Source organism: Ochotona princeps, chromosome 14 (assembly GCF_030435755.1).
Source record: "Ochotona princeps isolate mOchPri1 chromosome 14, mOchPri1.hap1, whole genome shotgun sequence".
Lineage (NCBI taxonomy): Eukaryota > Metazoa > Chordata > Mammalia > Lagomorpha > Ochotonidae > Ochotona > Ochotona princeps.
Genome location: NC_080845.1, coordinates 24,362,616 through 24,380,613, shown reverse-complemented (window position 1 = coordinate 24,380,613; position 17,998 = coordinate 24,362,616). Strand labels below are relative to the sequence as shown.

Genomic DNA, 17,998 nt, shown 5'->3' with positions numbered 1-17,998 from the left:
TTTCCAATAATAATAAATCTTTAAAAAAAGTTTGTTCAGAATTCATAATGCTTAATGTGAATAACTAAAATGGTGGGTTTTTTAAAATTTGTGACATAACTTTTTTTTTAAAGATTTATTTTTTTACTAAAATTGAAATGTCAATGAGATGGTCACAGAAGGTGGTTAAGAACTCGCATTTACTTTTACCATATTGGTTACTCATTACTATGTCAATTAATTCCATAATGATGTAAATTTTTGCTGATGGTATGTTGGAGCTTTTATTTGATTGGGATGATACTCTGCTGGCTCTGTCTTCAGACCAGAGAGGGTATACCTAAGAAGCCGTCGAACTTGACAACAAGATGATGGACTCTATGTTTGGAATATGCTTGCAGTGGGGGAATCTCAACTGAACTTGAACTGTGGTTATGCAACAAGGTGGAGGAATCCACCATGGTGGGAGGGTTTGGGGAGGGGTGGGGAGAATCCAAGTACCTATGTAACTGTGTCACATAATACAATGTAATTAATGAATTAAAATAATAAAAAAGATTTATTTTTTTATTTTTATTGGAAAGGCAGATATACAGAGAGGAGGAGAGACAGGAAGATCTTCCGTCCAATGATTCACTCCGCAAGAGGCCGCAACGGCTGGAGCTGAGCCAATCTGAAGCCAGGAGCCAGGAGCTCTTCCGGGTCTCCCACGAGGGTGCAAGGTCCCAAGGCTTTGGGCCATCCTTGACTGCTTTCCCAGGCCACAAGCGGAGACCTGGATGGGAAGAAGGGCCGCTGGGATTAGAACCGGTGTCCATATGGGATCCCAGCACGTTCCAGGCTAGGACTTTAACTGCTATGCTATCGTGCCGGGCCTGACATTTAGATTTTGAAATAGAGTTTAAATTGAAACATTTTTTGGGAACTCAGAAATGACTAATACAAGTTACAAGTTGCATCAAAAAGCCAACTTTCAAACTTCACACTTCCCTAAAGCCTGCATTTTATTTTCACTAACTTTGCGATAAAGGTGCAGCAAAATTTTTCTAGGATATGTGGAACTCTAACATAAACTGATCACTTATACTCATATTTGACTTAAAACTTAATTTTATTTAGTTTGGGGCAATTTTTTTTTTTTTAAAGATTTTATTATTATTGGAAAGCCGGATATACAGAGGAGGAGAGACAGAGAGGAAGATCTTCCATCCGATGTTTCACTCCCCAAGTGAGCCGCAACGGGCCAGCGCATGCCGATCCGAAGCCAGGAACCAGGAGCTTCCTCCAGGTCTCCCACGCGGGTGCAGGGTCCCAAAGCTTTGGGCCGTCCTCAACTGCTTTCCCAGGCCACAAGCAGAGAGCTGGATGGGGAGTGGAGCTTCTGGGATTAGAACTGGCGCCCACATGGGATCCCGGGGCTTTCAAGGCGAGGACTTTAGCCACTAGGCCACGCCGCCAGGCCCAGTTTGGGGCAATTCTATGGCATAAAATCATTGGCAAATTTTGGCGTCAAGGTCAAGGAACGGATACAGATTTTGAAAAATATGAGACTAGAAGTTTCAGCTATAGCTATTCTTTTTTGCCACTCAAGAAAATAGTATTGTCAACATTAGATTTTTTAATGCCTTAACAAATTACTTGATGTTAAAAAGATACTATTTTAACTAGCGTATAGCATTGTTTCTGGCAAGAATACTCCTGATAGTGCTTAATGTCTTAACGTTGAGTCCTGGTTTTCTTCAGTTTTCATAAGTCCCTATAGGCCTCGTAATGTATCTCACAAAGTACTTTGTTCATATTAGCTGTAGATTTCACATGAGTGAAATATTTAGCAAAGAAATGACTAAATAGCCAGATATAAGGTAGAATTACAAAGTTTACATACATGCTATGTCCTCTTAACTGTCAGTCTCGTTACAAAAATTAGGAAACATTGTTGGACTATTTTAGTCAGCATTTCAAAATGAAAGTAAGTAGGTAATTAAATGTTTGAATTTTATGTAATTGTTACGATTAATCTTTCTTCATGAGTAGCTACTAGGTAATGCCTCAGACATTCAAGAGTCTTCAAATGTTTTGTTCCATATGGCATTTTATCTTGTTTGCAGTGTGAGTTTAAAGAGGCTGATGTTTGAATCTAAATCGTGAAGTCACAAACATCACAACAAATTTGGTTTTTGTTCACAAACTGATCTCTTTTTAAAAGGTATCGCCAACTAAAACAACAGTGGGAAATGAGATCTGAAGAAGCGGACCTATTACAAACCAAGCTCCAGCAAAGCTCTTATCACAAGCAACAAGAAGAATTAGATACCCTTAAAAAAACCATTGGTAAGACTAAAGCAGTCTGTGCTTGGTTTCTGTTTCTGTTGTTAGTTCTACCTTACATGTAGGAAATGCTGTTGTATGTATGTGGGGCGGAGTCTCTTCAGGATATAGTCAAGGATAGATTGTTGAGGACTAAGAGTATGATCATTTTCCTTTACTATGTATTCTTGATGCTCTGATTATTTTAATTAATGTTTCCAGTAACATGGAAATTCTCATTTCTCTGAAGCCTTTCCTTTGTGAACATAAAAATTCTATCTGATTTTAAAGGAAACATGTTAGCATTGAAATTTATATTATCCCAGTTGTTGGCAAAATTTATAGTCTTTCTCATTTTAGTATGTCATTAGACCTTTGCATTTTTGTTTTTTGAATTTGCTGTGTTTAAAGATTTGTAAGGCAGGGTGTGACACAGAGAGAGAGAGAGAGAGAGAGAGAGAGAGAGAGATGCTCATTCCCCCGCCAGATGGCTGTGACATAAGGCCCAACCTATGCTGACACCAGAAATCTGGACTTTCATTCTGGCTTCCCATGCAGTTGTCAGTGGCCCAAGTACCTGGGTCATTATCCTCTGTTTCTCCAGGCACATTATCAGGGAGCTGCACTTGAAGATGAGCAACTAGGACGTGATGTGGCATGGCAGTGTTGCAAATGGCCACATAATCTGCTGCGTCACCGTGCCATTTCTGCTTTTGTGCTTTTCCTGTTTGCTGCTTTGCCCATTTTAATATTGAATTGCTCTCCTTTTTCTCCCCGTTTTTCTGATTTTTAAGAGGTCTGATTTCTGCAAGTGTATTTTTTTAGCTTATCTATTTCTCCAACGTTATGTATGTAATACTTCTGTTATGCAAATGTTTCATGTTTGATGTAATGCAGCTTTTAGCTATCTTTGAAGAAACCATCCTTCACTTTTTCATCAAAATTAAATGGATACAATAGTTTTTACTTTTTGCCATTCCTTAAAATTGTATCTAAACACCAGTTTCCCCCCAGTATTTCATTTTGCAATGAAAAGTTACCTAGAAAATTGTAGTTCTGCCTTCCAGGATTATATGTGTGTGTGTAGCCATACACTGACAATGCATGTCAGTTGTGATATTAATGTGTCCAGTCTATCTCCTCTTTTTTTGTTTGAAAAGTTTGGGTATTGTTTTTTATTTTATTATAGATATATTCTGAATATTTTCATCTTCTCTTGAGAGATTTTTTTAGTTAATGTAAATGTACAAAAACAGTTGTTTATAATATTGTAAGTATTTTGGTAACTCATTGGATAGCTCAGATGGCAACTCAAATGTATAAATACTGTGGTTAGAGTCCTGCCTCTTGGAACTATAAATTAGGCTTGTGAAAAATAGGAACTAAGTTACTGCAGACTCTTTTCAAAATTAAATGAGGTATAAATAAAAAATTTTGCTATTTAATTCATACTATTGGAAATAATTTTTTTTACAGATCTTTAGGTCGCTAAAATATGGCCCCTAGATAGTATGTCAGTATACCCTTTCTAAAAGATGGCAGGAATAGTAAATTTTTGTAAATTCTCTAGCCTCTAATTCTAATTTTCCAGACCATTTCTTCTGTTAATGGTTGAATTAATAAACCTTTATCTAGTTTTTAGGTTTTTTTTGTTTGTTTTGTTTTTTTAGTTTTTAACTTAGCCTAATTTGTCTACTGTATGATGCAGAGGAAAGTGAAGAAATCTTAAAAAATACCAAAGAAATCCAAAAAAAGGCAGAAGAAAAATATGAAGTACTGGAGAATAAAATGAAAAATGCAGAAGCTGAACGAGAGAGAGAACTGAAGGATGCCCAGAAAAAACTGGATGGTGCTAAAACAAAGGCAGATGCATCTAGCAAAAAAATGAAAGAAAAACAACAGGTAATATTCTTTGTTTAAATGGCACCTATGTAAATATCAACATAGAGACAGAGGTGATAGAACATCTTTGGGTGACTTTATTCATCAGTGTAATTCCAAAATATAAAAATGGTTGTGTTCTTAGGAAATAAATTATGTGTTTTACAAGTTGAATGTGTTTTTTACAGGAGATTCTGTGTTTGAGTGTCATGTTGTGTGTAGGTTGCATTGGCTTGTTAATTTTAGAGGAAGGTCAAAGTTCCTTTTTGGTAGATGCTTCCATTGGGAGTGGACTGGTTTCCAGAGTGAATTACATGATGTGGGTAACTGTGTAATGTTAGAAATTCTGCATGTTGGATATTTCTCTTTGGAAACTACATGTTTGGCTATGCACTGTGATAGAATGGTAAGATGAAGTGCCTTCCACTTTAGGAGGTTATTCAGTTGTAGATTGGTAGGACCTCATTATATTCATCTTTTGAATAGGGACGGACAGATTTAAACTTATATTTGATTTCAAACATTTTTTGTTTCAAAGATAGTGAACTTAAATGAAATTGTGTAGAATAGAATCTGAATCCACTTTTTAAAAAATATCCCGTAAGATTCTATCACTAGATAGCTGCAGAAAAAAACATTTCTAGTAGACAAAAAGGTGCAGTGAACTCACATATTGGCTTAGTGAATAATTGAATAATTTTGTTTAACCACAAAATCTTAGCTCCATTCGCAGTAGCTAACATATTGGATAAATTTCGAAGTCTACCAACTGATGACTGATTTAAGACAATGGTGTACATATATTATGGAGTGCTATTCAACCATAAAATGAATTAAATTCTGTCTCTTACAAGAGAATTTATGTAACTGGAAACCATTATGCTTAGTGAAATAAGCTAGTTGCAAAAAGAAAAATATCAAATGATTTTTCTGATATGCAACAGCTAATTGAGAATGCAAAAACCATACTGGAATGAAATGCTTGCATTGGGATGCACTTGTCAGTTTTACTGTATATTTGTGCAACAGTGGGACTGTGGTGCTTTGCTTTTTATTTGCTGAATATTATGGTTAGTGGTGAATTAAACCTGTGATATGGAGTGGATTAAAATTATGCCTTCACAGAAGCAGTGAGGAGAAAGGCAAGAGGATATGGAGAGAGTAGGGAGTAAAAGAAATGTGGTCATCTTGGAAGTGGATCTGGAATGCACAAATGCTATTCCCTTTATTAGTAGTAAACATTTTTTAATGTCAAAAACATTGTGTCTCTACTAGATGTTTGTAATGTAGAATTTTGTAGTATTTTCCCTATCAGAATAAAAAGATAATTCATGGCATGGTTCTTTGAATGCATAGAATTATTTATACATAGCTTATTTTAATATAGAAAAATAAACTTTCCTCTCTTTTTCTAGAAAAGCAACTTAGCATGTATTTTTGGTTGTTAAGTGGTCATTAAACTATGGCTGTTTAGGTGAGGATATTGCTGCTTTTGTAGCTCTACATTCGTTTTTAGTAGTTAATTAGCTGTTTGAATACCACGATATTTTCTATCTTTAGGAAGTTGAAGCTATCACTTTGGAACTGGAAGAACTCAAGAGAGAGCATGCATCGTATAAACAACAGCTGGAAGCTGTAAATGAAGCTATCAAATCCTATGAAGGTCAAATTGAAGTAATGGCAGCTGAGGTGGCTCAAAACAAGGTAGGATTTATTGTGAGACAGATTGGAGAAATTGAAAAGACTAATCTGTTTATGAGTTGTTGGCTTAAGATCGTTGACTTAGGTGTTTTTGATATTTTATCTCTTGTAAATGATGAGAGCAAGAGGCAAAAAATGGTGATTATCAACCCAGAAAATGTCTGAAAAAATAGTGCTAATTGATTAGTCCAGTTCTGCTCAGACAAAAAGCCACATGGTTTGGACATTCAGTGTAAATTAAAATCTTACTTATGAATTTGGAATAATGGAAAATGATCACTAAGGGATAAGGAAGATGCTAAAGAATTTAAGAACAACAGATAAAGGGAATAGTTATTGCCCCAGGTCTGAAGCAGTGTACCCTGGAAGGAAGAAATCTGATTAAGAGCCCTGGTTTACTTACTGTACTGTGTGCCAGTTCCAGTTGCAGTAGGCTTACTTGTGAGCCCCTGGTGGTAAAGGCTAGTGGAGTTCCAGGAAAAGCTGTGCAAAAGGGAGTGTCACATGTGCGGTACCTGCTGGGAAATGGCTTTCTGGGGAAATGGGCCACAGGGTGATGTCCCGCCCAGAAACAGAAAGGCAAGCAAGCAAGCCCCGAAGTTCCAGGCAGAACCGTGCAAGCTGTTAACCCCTGTGCGTGCTAGACAACACTGGAACCAAGCAGTGGAACCTCTTGGACAGTGGCTCTCCAGCAACATTTCTTGATGATACTTCACATTATTGCAGCTGGCAAAGGCAAAAACATGTTCCATTATCAGAAGTGAGACAACACAGAATGCTTTGGGGGCAGAGTGGGTTGCAAGGGTTATACATACATTCCTTAATTGACAGATTGGTACCATGAGACTGGGACTGTCTCTCATAAATACCGGGTATTCTTTTTTTGTTTCTTTCTGCTTTTGATGGTGAATTCTGTTCCAGTTCATTTCACTTCTACTTTTTAATAATATTCAGTTTTCAAGTTATGCCATTTTGCCTGGCTTTGCAAGAAGTGTATGTCATTGAGTTTGATGGAACTAAATGCATACAACTATTAACAAGTGTATTTCATTTATTTACTTGTAAAGAACATTTTACTTCGCTTTTGTCACCTGTTTTTTTTTCCCTTGTGAATATACTGATCATTGTAACATGCAGTTTGGGTAAGTGCCTGTTTTTTCCTTGATTTTATTCTTGGTTATACTTTTTTTGTTTGTTTTGCTATAACATTGTTTATCTAATCAGTAGCAGATGAACAATTTTGACCCCTGTTTGTTTTAGAGACAAAAATGAAATTGTATTTCAGATTATGTTGCAGATGAAATTTGTAGTTCAATTTGTCTGTAAAGTTTAGATTTTTAAGTTTCTTTTTGATTTACTTTTTCAATTTCAGATTTTTTCATTTTATTATGTTCTTTCATAGTATTTACTCCTCATGGACATAATGTTGTGGCCTTAAAACAATTAGGCAACTTGTTTCCAAAGAGAAATGTGAAAATAAAATGATGAGGCACTGCTTTTTTGGTCTAAGTAAATGTTAAATAAAAATATATACACCTTCTCATTAAGAGTGTATCTGTTTTTATTAATAGAAAGCTAGTAATGCAAGTTCTACCTCTAAATTTTTTTTTAAGATTTATTTATTTTTATTGCAAAGTCAAATATACAGAGAGAAAAGAGAGAGAGGAAGATCCTCTGTCTGTTGATTCACTCTCCAAGTGACCGCAACGGCTAGAGCTGAGCCAATCCGAAGCCAGGAGCCAGGAGCTGTTCTGAGTCTCCCATGCGAGTGCAGGGTCCCAAGGCTTTGGGTGGTCCTTGACTGCTTTCTCAGGCCACAAGCAGGGAGCTGGATGGGATGCAGGGCTGCCGGGATTAGAACCGGCACCCATGTGGGATCCCAGGGCGTGCAAGGCGAGGTTAGAGGACCTTAACTACTGTGCTATCGCGCTGGGCCCTCTAAAATTTTTTGATGACAGGAATAGATGAGCCCACTTCTAGCGAGTGAATTGAAAGAAACTTCTTAGTAGCTAATTGGATTGAGGCACACAAAGCTGAAGTTTGATTTCTGCTTATTGCTTATTAATAGATTCCCTGTGTATTTTTTCTACCATGTAAGACAGATTGATGGCCAAGTATAGGGCAATCTTGGATGTCTGGATAAGAGAGAATCTTGATTAACGAGTTTGTGTCAAGTATGGTGCTAGTTAATAAATCTATTCCTATTGCTTTTCTCTTAAGTTAATGTCACGGGAATATTTTTCATTTAGTTGTTCATTGTTTCTGAAAAGCGAAAATATGTTTGAGCTTTCTAGAAGAATGCTACTCTTTCTTCTGAATGATCTCTGATAAGAGAAATTAAAAATAAGGAAATTAAATTACTGGAAATATAACTAAACATATGGTGGAGCATTGTTGCTCAAAATTATGTGGTTTTGTGAATAGCCTCCCTAAAATAATATTTAACATTTTAGTGATGCTTGTAAAATTAACCACAGAGGACTGTTTTTCTTTGAAATCTTTTAGCAGGTTGTCTATTTCTTTGCTTTTCTTTATGTTTTCCTAATCTAACTATGAATTTAGTTAGGCTTGACTTCAAATGGTGATAATGGACTAAATCTCAGCTGTTTTAGAGAGGTTGAATAGCCTCAAGTTTGGAAGTCAGGAAAGTAGTAAACATTGGACAAAGAAGTTTCTTTAGCCACACTTCCATTCCGCGAAACGTAAGATCTCTTCCTGCTTCATTTCCTGCTTCTGTGCTGATGCCACTCTGACTTTATTGCCACAGGCAAGACACAAATGCCTACATCTGTAGGAGCAAAGGGAATGAGGCGTAAGCTTCCTTGTCTCCACCCCTTCTCTGCCTTCCTGGATAAATACAATTGGGGGTGTCTGTTTGTCTTTTGCCTCATTTTTTGTTTTTATTTCATTGAAAAGCAAAGATACAAAAGAGAGAGAGAGAGACAGTTAAACAGCAGTCTGCCAACATTGTACTCTATCCAAGTCTTTTGGTTCCAATTGTAATACAGTTTTTTCCTTTGTGTAAATTCAGTAATTATTTTAATGGTGGTATAAATATAGAGGTTTTTTTTTGTGACTGTTTCTAATTGTCATCTTGTCCAGCAGTATGTCAGGGGCATTTTAGTAAAACTAAAATGTTTATGTGTTACCTTACTGTAATTCTCTTCAATTTTTTGCTTTAGGAGTCAGTAAATAAAGCTCAAGAAGAAGTAACGAAGCAGAAAGAAGTGATAACAGCCCAAGACAATGTAATTAAAGTTAAATATGCAGAAGTGGCAAAGCATAAAGAGCAGAACAATGATTCTCAACTTAAAATTAAGGAATTAGACCACAACATCAGCAAACACAAACGGGAAGCTGAAGATGCAGCTGCAAAGGCATGTTTGTGCTGATTTTTACCCTTAAAATATGATTGTTTGAGCAACTAAAAAGTTCAATGAAAAACTCACTATAAGTGGTATAGCTGGAGCCTAATAACTTATGACCTTGCCGATAATGCTATCTGCTTCCTAAGAGTAATTATTTTAAATATGTACAAATATTTTGTAATCAAATTTTACATATTCATTTCCATGCATAAAATGTATTTTCCAGATATTTAGTGATTTTTTCCTAGGAAAAATAAGGGTACTTCAAAAGGTTTACAGAAAATAGAATTAAATATTTGAATTTGGTGCAGAACATTCTGAAATTTGTACGTATGAAAGACCTTCAAAAAGTTAATAGAAAATGTATATTGTTAAAACTCTGTATAGCTTTCAATCTTTTTTTGCCTAAAACTAGTTTCTTAATTCCATTTCACAAGCCTTTTGATGTCTTATAACTTTTTATATGCATAAATGTTAAACTAATTACTAATTATTAATAGTAATGTAAACTCTTTACCTTATTTCTAATTTATTTTTCTTTTTAAGATTTATGTAATTTTTATTGGAAAGCAGATTTATAAAGAGGAGAACCAACTCTTCCACCCACTGATTCATTCATCAAATGGCCACGGTAGCCAGAGTTGAATCAATCGGAAGTCAGGATCCAGGAACTTCTGGGTCACTCACGTGGATGCAGATGCCCAAGGCTTTGGCTTTCCGAAGCCACAAATAGGGAGCTAGATGGGAAGTAAGATAATCATTACTTGGTTGAGAGGCTAAAATGATGTAGTGTTAATTATCATGAGTATGTAATAGTTTGGTACCTTCTTATAAAAACAATCTGTTTCTTGAAAAGGCAGAATTATCGAGAGGAGAGACAGATCTTCTGTCTGCTGCTTCACTCCTCAAATGGCTGCAGTAGCTGGAGTTGAACTGATCAGGAGCTTCCTCTGCGTATCCCACGTGGGTGCAAGGTCCCAAGACCTATAGTCATTTTCTGCTGCCTTCGCAGGCCACAAGTAGGGATCTGGATGGGAAGTGGAGCAGCCAGGACACAAACTGGCACCTACATGGTATGCCATAATTGGAAGTGGATTAGTCATTTGAGGCAATGTACTGGCCCAGTTTGGTACCTTTAATACCCAGGATCTTTTTTACTCTTCAAAAGACATCTAAGAACATTTAGAATATTCTTTCTACTCTCTGGAAGGACTAGGATGTCTGTTCAGGGTCATTACTTGATTTAAAAACCATTTTTTAGGACTGTATCATAATCTCCTTTATTTTATTACTATTGATTCTCCATTAGCCTTTATAGCTTAGTGTTAGTAGGCTCACCAAGATATCACCAATGCCAGCATTACTACTAACAGGTTTTTTGGTGTAGAAAATGTTATATTGGAAATTGTTAGGGATTCCATTTGCTTTTAAGCAGGGATTTGTTAGTGCAAACCATTAAAAAAATATTGTTATCAAACACTTGTCAACATGCCTATATTTCAGTATTATGCTAAGTACTGAAGATTGAAAGATGAGCAACATACTCAGAATTCAGGTCAGCAAAGAAGATAGTTTATAAATGTTTTTATTGGGGATTTAGAGATGAGATCATACTTCTAGAATTAATAAGGCTAAACAGATAAGCATTAAATGCAGGGAACCTGAAACAATTGTGGCAAAACACATTTTGTAGAAGTGCTTTATTTTGAAATTATTAATAGGTTTTAAATGAAGAAATATATTGTGCCATGTGAGTGACACATGGAAATGGAGTCACTCTGGGATTTTTCTCCCCAAATATTTGATATAACATAGTAAGAAAGAGGTTTTTAATATGCAATAATCATGGATCCTTCTGTTTTTATGTATGAAAAGGTATCAAAAATGTTAAAAGACTATGAGTGGATTAATGCAGAGAAACACCTGTTTGGCCAGCCCAATAGTGCCTATGATTTTAAGACTAACAACCCCAAGGAAGCTGGTCAGAGACTTCAGCAGTTGCAAGAATTGAAGGAGAAACTAGGAAGAAATGTCAACATGAGAGCTATGAATGTGCTGACAGAAGCTGAAGAGCGGGTAAGTCAGTGTCTGCCACACTAAAACACAGTAGCTCTGTGAACCTGGATGGAATTGATTAGAGTCAGCCTTTGCTTAGTGTTTAGTGTACCTGCTTTCTTTATTTCCCTTTTTCTTTTTCTGATGGTTCTTTCTGTGTCATTGGATGCTTTTACAAATTATTTTGTACCTTGAATGACTGTTCCTAACTGGCTTTTGTTCTGCTATAATCATGTCCTTTTTAAAAATTTTGATATAAATAGAAATAACACTTTTGAATCCTGTTGTTTCTCCTATTTTTGTTATTTCCTTCACTTGCCTTAAAAGGCTTTGAAAAATAGGGTTTGCTCTTTTTACTTCTCAACAGTTATTCCATGCTTGGTCTTGTCCTATTGACACTAGTCTGTATAGTAATCATGTGAGTAATGATTGAAACTTACATATTTAACAGTTCTTTACTAACATGTAAAGCCAGCAGAATCTTCTCAGTCTTGCTACTTGATAATGTGATGGATATTTTCAGCCCTCACAAAGAACAGGGAGGGAATTTGAATCACCTAGTGATAATGTTGAAAGGGTTAACACTAGAACAATCCAGCAGCAGGCAGGCCTGTTACTGAAAGCCCTGCAGGCAACAGCAGTTGTAGTAATTCTGCATTAATGCCCTTCTTTAATTCTTGAATGTGCATGTAACAGTAGACTTAATGAAATATCTGCAAAATTGAAAATAGTTATAAACTCAATTACTTTTAAGAAATTTTATTGTAATGGGTTGTTGCTTTTAAGCTGTGACGTTAGTTGTACAAAGAATCTGTTATGTTAAATATCAAACAGGCTAATGGTACAGGTAGTGATCACTCTTTAAAATGTTCCTGCTGGTTTTCATTTCTGCAGTTAAGACTTAGCAAGCTTTATGGTTGTGGAAAGAAATCTTTTGACTTAACTTGAGCTGTATAACATTTGGAAACTTAATCGTTTCCCTACTTTCATAGATAATGGTATTTTTTGTTCCCAGAATTTATTAGTTCTTTTGTCTCCTTACCAGAGAAGGCCCTATTGGTAATTGCAGATTTTGTTTCGTTTGTTTGATTTTTTTCTTGTGTATTTACACAAACTTCCAGCTTAAACATAAGTTAGTATCCATTAATTAGTTTTTCACCGTCTTTGCATCTGCTATTCTGTCCTTAGCCTCTGATGACCAGCAGTGCCCCTTCTCTGGGACTAGTGTTTGCAGATTCCATGTGAGTGGGATCATGGAGTATGACTTTATACTTGATGTTTTTTCATTTAGACATAATCTCCAGGTGCATACATGTTCTCAAAAATGAGCTGATTTCCCCCAGTCTAAGGACTGAAGAGTAACCCATTGTGTGCGTGTACGGTGTCCTCTTTCTGTCGGGGGGTGAAAGCTTGGGTTGTTTCCAGTCGCTGGTCAGCATGAATAGTACTGCACATAAACCCTGGAATCCAGATGAATCTTTGATATACTGTTATTTCCTATCTTGGGAGGTGGGGTGGATTATATTTTCAGAAACACTCATTCTATTTTCCGTAGTGCTTTTACTAATTTGCATTTTAATCCACAGCCTGTAAGAGTTGGCATCCTCCATTTCCTTTCCCACACTTTTATCTTTTTAGTAATAGGTATACTAATTAGTGAGGTCATCAGGCCGTGACTTGGACTTGCATTCCCTCTGAGCACCTTCTCATACACTTTTTGAAAACATCTGTTTAGATATAATCTGTTTACTGGATTGTTTACCTTTTTTATTAAAGATTTTATTTATTTTTACTTTCATTTATTTTTATTGCAAAGTCAGATATATACAGAGAGGAGGAGACACAGAGAGAAATATCTTCTGTGCAGTGATTCACTCCTCAAGTGACCGCACAGCAGGTGCTGCACAAATCTGAAGCCAGGAGCCCAGATCCTCTTCTGGGTCTCCCACATGAGGGTGCAGGATCCCAAGGCTTTGGGCCATCCTTAACTGCTTTCCCAGGCCACAAGCAGGGAGCTGGATGGGAAGTGGAGCTGCCGGGATTAGAACTGGCGCCTATATGGGATCCCGGTGTGTGCAAGGCGAGGACTTTAACCACTGTGCTATCATACCAGGAACAGCTAAGTGTTTTTTTAAAAGGTGCTCCACTGAGCATATTTTGGCTTTCAGCAAATAGTGCTATGAAAACTAGATAGCCTGATGAGAAAGAATGAAACTAGAATTCATCTCTAAACATATATAAAACGATTTTAAAAAGTAATCAAGAGCCCAGCAGCGTGGCCTAGAGGCTAAAGTCCTGCACCAGGATCGCATATGGGCGCTGGTTCTAATCCTGGCGGCCCCGCTTCCCATCCATCTTCCTGCTCGTGGCTTTGGAAAGCAGTTGAGGATGGCCCAAAGCCTTGGGACTCTGAACCCATGTGAGAGAATCAGAAGAGCTCCTGGCTCCTGGCTTCAGACTGACTCAGCTGTAGCCATTGCGGCTGCTTGGGGAGTGAATCATCAGACGGGAGATCTTCCTCTCTGTCTCTCCTTTCTGTATATCCACCTTTCCAATAAAAATAAATAAATCTTAAAAAATAAAAAAACCACTTAGCTAAAGATGAATGGGTTTACTTCAGAGCTCTTTGTATGTTCTCATCTAAATGCGTATTTTTATCATTTTTAATTATATTTGGGTTGTGTTTTCAAAATCAGGTAGTGTCATGCTACTCTGTTGCTCAAGACTGTTTTTGAGATTTGAAGTTTTCTGCAGTTGTGTGAGTTTTAGCATTGTTTTTCTGATTCTATGATTAATGTCATTTTTTTTTTTTTTTGATAGGGACTAAAGTAAAGTTTTAAAAGACTTTGGATGTTGACAGAATTTTCATTGTGGAGATTTTTCAGTTTACTCCTAGACATCTTATTAGATATTGGAAAGGGATTGCTTCCTTGATTTCCTTTTCAGATGATCTCTATAGTTGTGTCATTGTACTGCTGTTCTTTTGCATTGATGTTTTATCATGCAAAATTCTCTACATTTGTTTGTTAAATAGCTTACGGAAATACTCAAAGTTTTAGATATATGAGGCTAAAATTTCTAGTACTATGTTGAAGACTAGTGATGTCTGATTCAGTATCGTTGGGTTATTATGTGTCACATTATTTTCATATGTGGCTTTTATCTGTGCCTAATGTTCTCATCGTTTTTTTCCTGAAAGGATGTTTGATTACCTAATGATTTTTGTGTGTTACATAAGCCAGTATTGTTAGTGTTGAAATACCTGAGGCAGATAACTTAAAAATCGAAAGGCTGCTTTGTTTCACTGTTGTGCAGATGCACAGGCCCAGGCTGGATGGTCCCTGTTTGTTCAGCTTCTATTAAGAATATTTTTCCTTGTAGTGATGCATGGCACCAACTTGGCACTCATTACAAGAATCAGAGTAAGTGCTTGTATAGATTTGATTTTTCTTTTATGAACCCATGAGGATTCACCCTAATAACCAATCCAACATGATTGGGCTAAGCTTCCACCCACTTAGACCATTAACATCACATTGGAGATTGAAACCCTAAGTTTAGGTATATAGAGTTATTCAGTATATGATGTATGTTTACAGAATCTTGGCTTCATGAGATGATTCCACTTCATCATAATTTGATATTCTTTTTTAAAAATGTGTTGTTGGATTCATTGTGCTAGTGTTTTTTGGAGAGTTTTACTTATGTGTCCATGAAGAATATTTGTATTGTCATTGTGTCCTTGTCTGGTTTTGATATCAGGATAATGCTTGCCTGGTGGAATGAACTTGGAAAAATTTCTTTTTGTTTGTGAATAAACATAGGGTATTCTTTGAATATTTAATGGAATTCACCAAGATGCTGTAAGTGTTCCTGGGGTTTTTGCTGATGGAAACTTCACTATGGATTCAATGTTAGTACTCATTGGTACATTCATCCTATTTCTCTTTTTAAAAAATTCTTGTCTGCTTTTTATTTATTTGAAATAGTTAAGAAAGAAATAGAGAAGGAGAGAGACTTCCATCTACTGGTTCCCTCACTCAAATGGCCACAACAATTGGGCTGAACTACACCAAAGCCATAAGCTTCTTCTGGGTCTACCCCAGGGGTACAAGGACAAAACATTTGGGCCGCCCCCACAGCACATTATCAGGAAGATAGATGGTCCTAGGTGGAACAGACCCTGTGGGATGCTGAAGCTGTAGGCAGCGGTTTAATCCACTGTGTCACAGCTCCAGCCACCTGTGCTTCTTCATTACTTAATTTTGGTAAGGTATATGATCTTCTGTATTTCTCAGTCATACCACCACCTTTATTGATTTATCATGTGGTGTCCTTCTTCATCTTTAAATATTTTTCACGTCAGAGTCTATATTGTCTCGTTTGAGGATAGCTACTCCAGCTCATTTTCTTTTACGTTAGCCTGGAATATCTTCTCTATGCTTGCACTTTCAGTTTCCATGCATCTTTGTTGGTGGGATGTGTCTCCTGTAGGCAACAGATAAGGGGATTTTGTTTTTTGATCCAGTCTGCTAATCTATGATGCTTGATTGATTAATTTAATTAATTACATTCAGGGTTACTATCGATAGGTAGTAGTTTGGTCCCAGAGCCTATGGAACTGTATCATAAAATAATAAAGTTATTTTAAAAAATATATAACGTGTAGTACTTATATATGTAATGTATTATGCATATGTACATGTGTATATATAACATGTAGTACTTATATGTAACGTATTATGTATGTGTACATGTGTATATTTGAAAGGCAGACAAGGAGGGACTGAGATCTTCTGTTTACTGGTTCACTCTTCAAATGGTTGGGTCAGCCAGGCTGAAGCCAGGAGTTATGTTTTAGGAACTGAAAATGTATTATTAGCAGAAATTTAAAGTTGGAGAAATAAATATGGACCATTTTATGGAGAACCTAAGAATCTATGATAGTGTCATAGTGAAAAATTGAAATTTTATTAATGTTGCTGTTAAGACCTAACTATGGAAATGAGTATTTAGGGCAGGTTGCACTTGAACTTAGATGGAGTACAACCGTTAGGAAGATAAAGGAAAATGAGGAGGCTCAAGATATTTCAGGGACTTGTAATATAACTTCTCATTTCTAGTAAATAAGTTTTATTGTATATACATATGGATGATATATTCCTCATGGAAAATAGTTGTTTTGTATTATAATTCTTAATGGTTTGTATTTTTTGCCAAATAGAATCAAATAAGTTAAACAATAAAAAGATTTTGTTCTGATTAATTATACTTTTATCCAACAGTATAATGATTTGATGAAGAAGAAGAGAATTGTGGAAAATGACAAATCCAAAATACTTGCAACTATAGAAGACCTTGACCAGAAGAAAAACCAAGCCCTAAATATTGCTTGGCAAAAGGTATTTGAACCCCAAAATATTATCCTTTATTCTGTACACAGAAAGGATGAATATTATCAATAGGCTTATGAGCTAAGGTTCATTTGTGATGGATACTTTGTGTTGAATTGGTACCTTCTCATTCTTCAGATAAAGCTTCCCCTGATTTTAATTACATTCTGTTTAGACATGGCCACTACTGGATATGCAAAGGTAAGTTTGTGTCACTGCAGTATGCTATTATAGTCTGCTGCTCTAGTTCTTAATTTATGTTAGATTCCTAACTATCTCGATTTCTCCATTGCTGATTCTTGCCTTGTTTATTACGTTTCCTTTTAATGACGCTGTAAAAACATTAGCCTCACTATCCTTGGATCCACTCAGTCTGGAGGTCGTCAGTCTTGAGTTCACATTGGAGTGTTCTTTGTTGGATACCTGCAGCCGTGTTCCAGAGCCTCAGTCAGGTCTGTGGGCTTCTGTACCTGCTGCTCAGATTCACTGAGGCCAAATACTAGCTGTAAAAACATCGGTGGAGTGATTTTTTAAAATACATTTTTAATTTGTAATTGATTATGATAATTTTACATATGAATACAATATGACATTTCAATACAAATGGAAAATATAAAATGGGAAATATCCATATTTTTTGCAGTATTCACTTATTCTACTGTGCTATAACATATTAGGAGTTACACCTCCTTCCAAATCCCTGCAGATACTAACCATCCTGACTTCATCCCATCCTTCCACAAACCTTTCCCAGGCTGTTGTATCCACTCTTCCATACTTGCATGGGATGAACTTGTTAGCGTCTGCATTTTAAGTGAGCATATGCGGTATTTGTAAGCTTACATTTCAGTTAACCTGTTATCCTCCAGTTCCATCTATGTTGGTGCAGAAAACATTGTTTCATTCTTCAAGTGACTGAATAATATTTCATTGTGTATATGTTTCTTTATCCATTCTTCTGTTGCTGAACATCTAAGGTGATTTTGCAATAGCCAGAACACAAATAGTGCTGCAATAAATAGTGCAGTTGTCTCTTACATATTGTTTTGGATTCCTTTAAGTATATGCAGGTAAAATCGTGACTTCATGTTGAAGTCATTCGCTAATCATGTTGTGTGCTGTCTTTGCATAGTATTTTATGTAACATCCATCCCATGCAGTGAAAATTTAACTATTATTGCTGGCTTTTGGTTTCTGGTTTGGTTACACGACCTATCTTTTTCCACCCCTTCATTTTCAGTCTTACATATGTTTTTACTGGTGAAGTGAGGTTTGTACACAGTCTGTTGTTGGGTCTTGGTTTTTAATGCATTT

At 36.2% G+C, this 17,998-nt stretch overlaps 1 protein-coding gene across 1 annotated transcript in view; it reads left to right on the top strand.

Moving 5' to 3' along the window:
• SMC2 (structural maintenance of chromosomes 2) overlaps window positions 1-17,998 on the top strand; it is a 73,322-nt gene that overhangs the window by 42,243 nt on the left and 13,081 nt on the right. Inside the window, exons 17-22 of the mRNA XM_004581163.4 lie at window positions 2,186-2,310; window positions 3,995-4,188; window positions 5,728-5,871; window positions 9,051-9,245; window positions 11,112-11,312; window positions 16,577-16,693. Coding sequence (XP_004581220.3) covers window positions 2,186-2,310; window positions 3,995-4,188; window positions 5,728-5,871; window positions 9,051-9,245; window positions 11,112-11,312; window positions 16,577-16,693 — 976 coding nt within the window. The remainder of the gene's footprint in view (window positions 1-2,185; window positions 2,311-3,994; window positions 4,189-5,727; window positions 5,872-9,050; window positions 9,246-11,111; window positions 11,313-16,576; window positions 16,694-17,998) is intronic.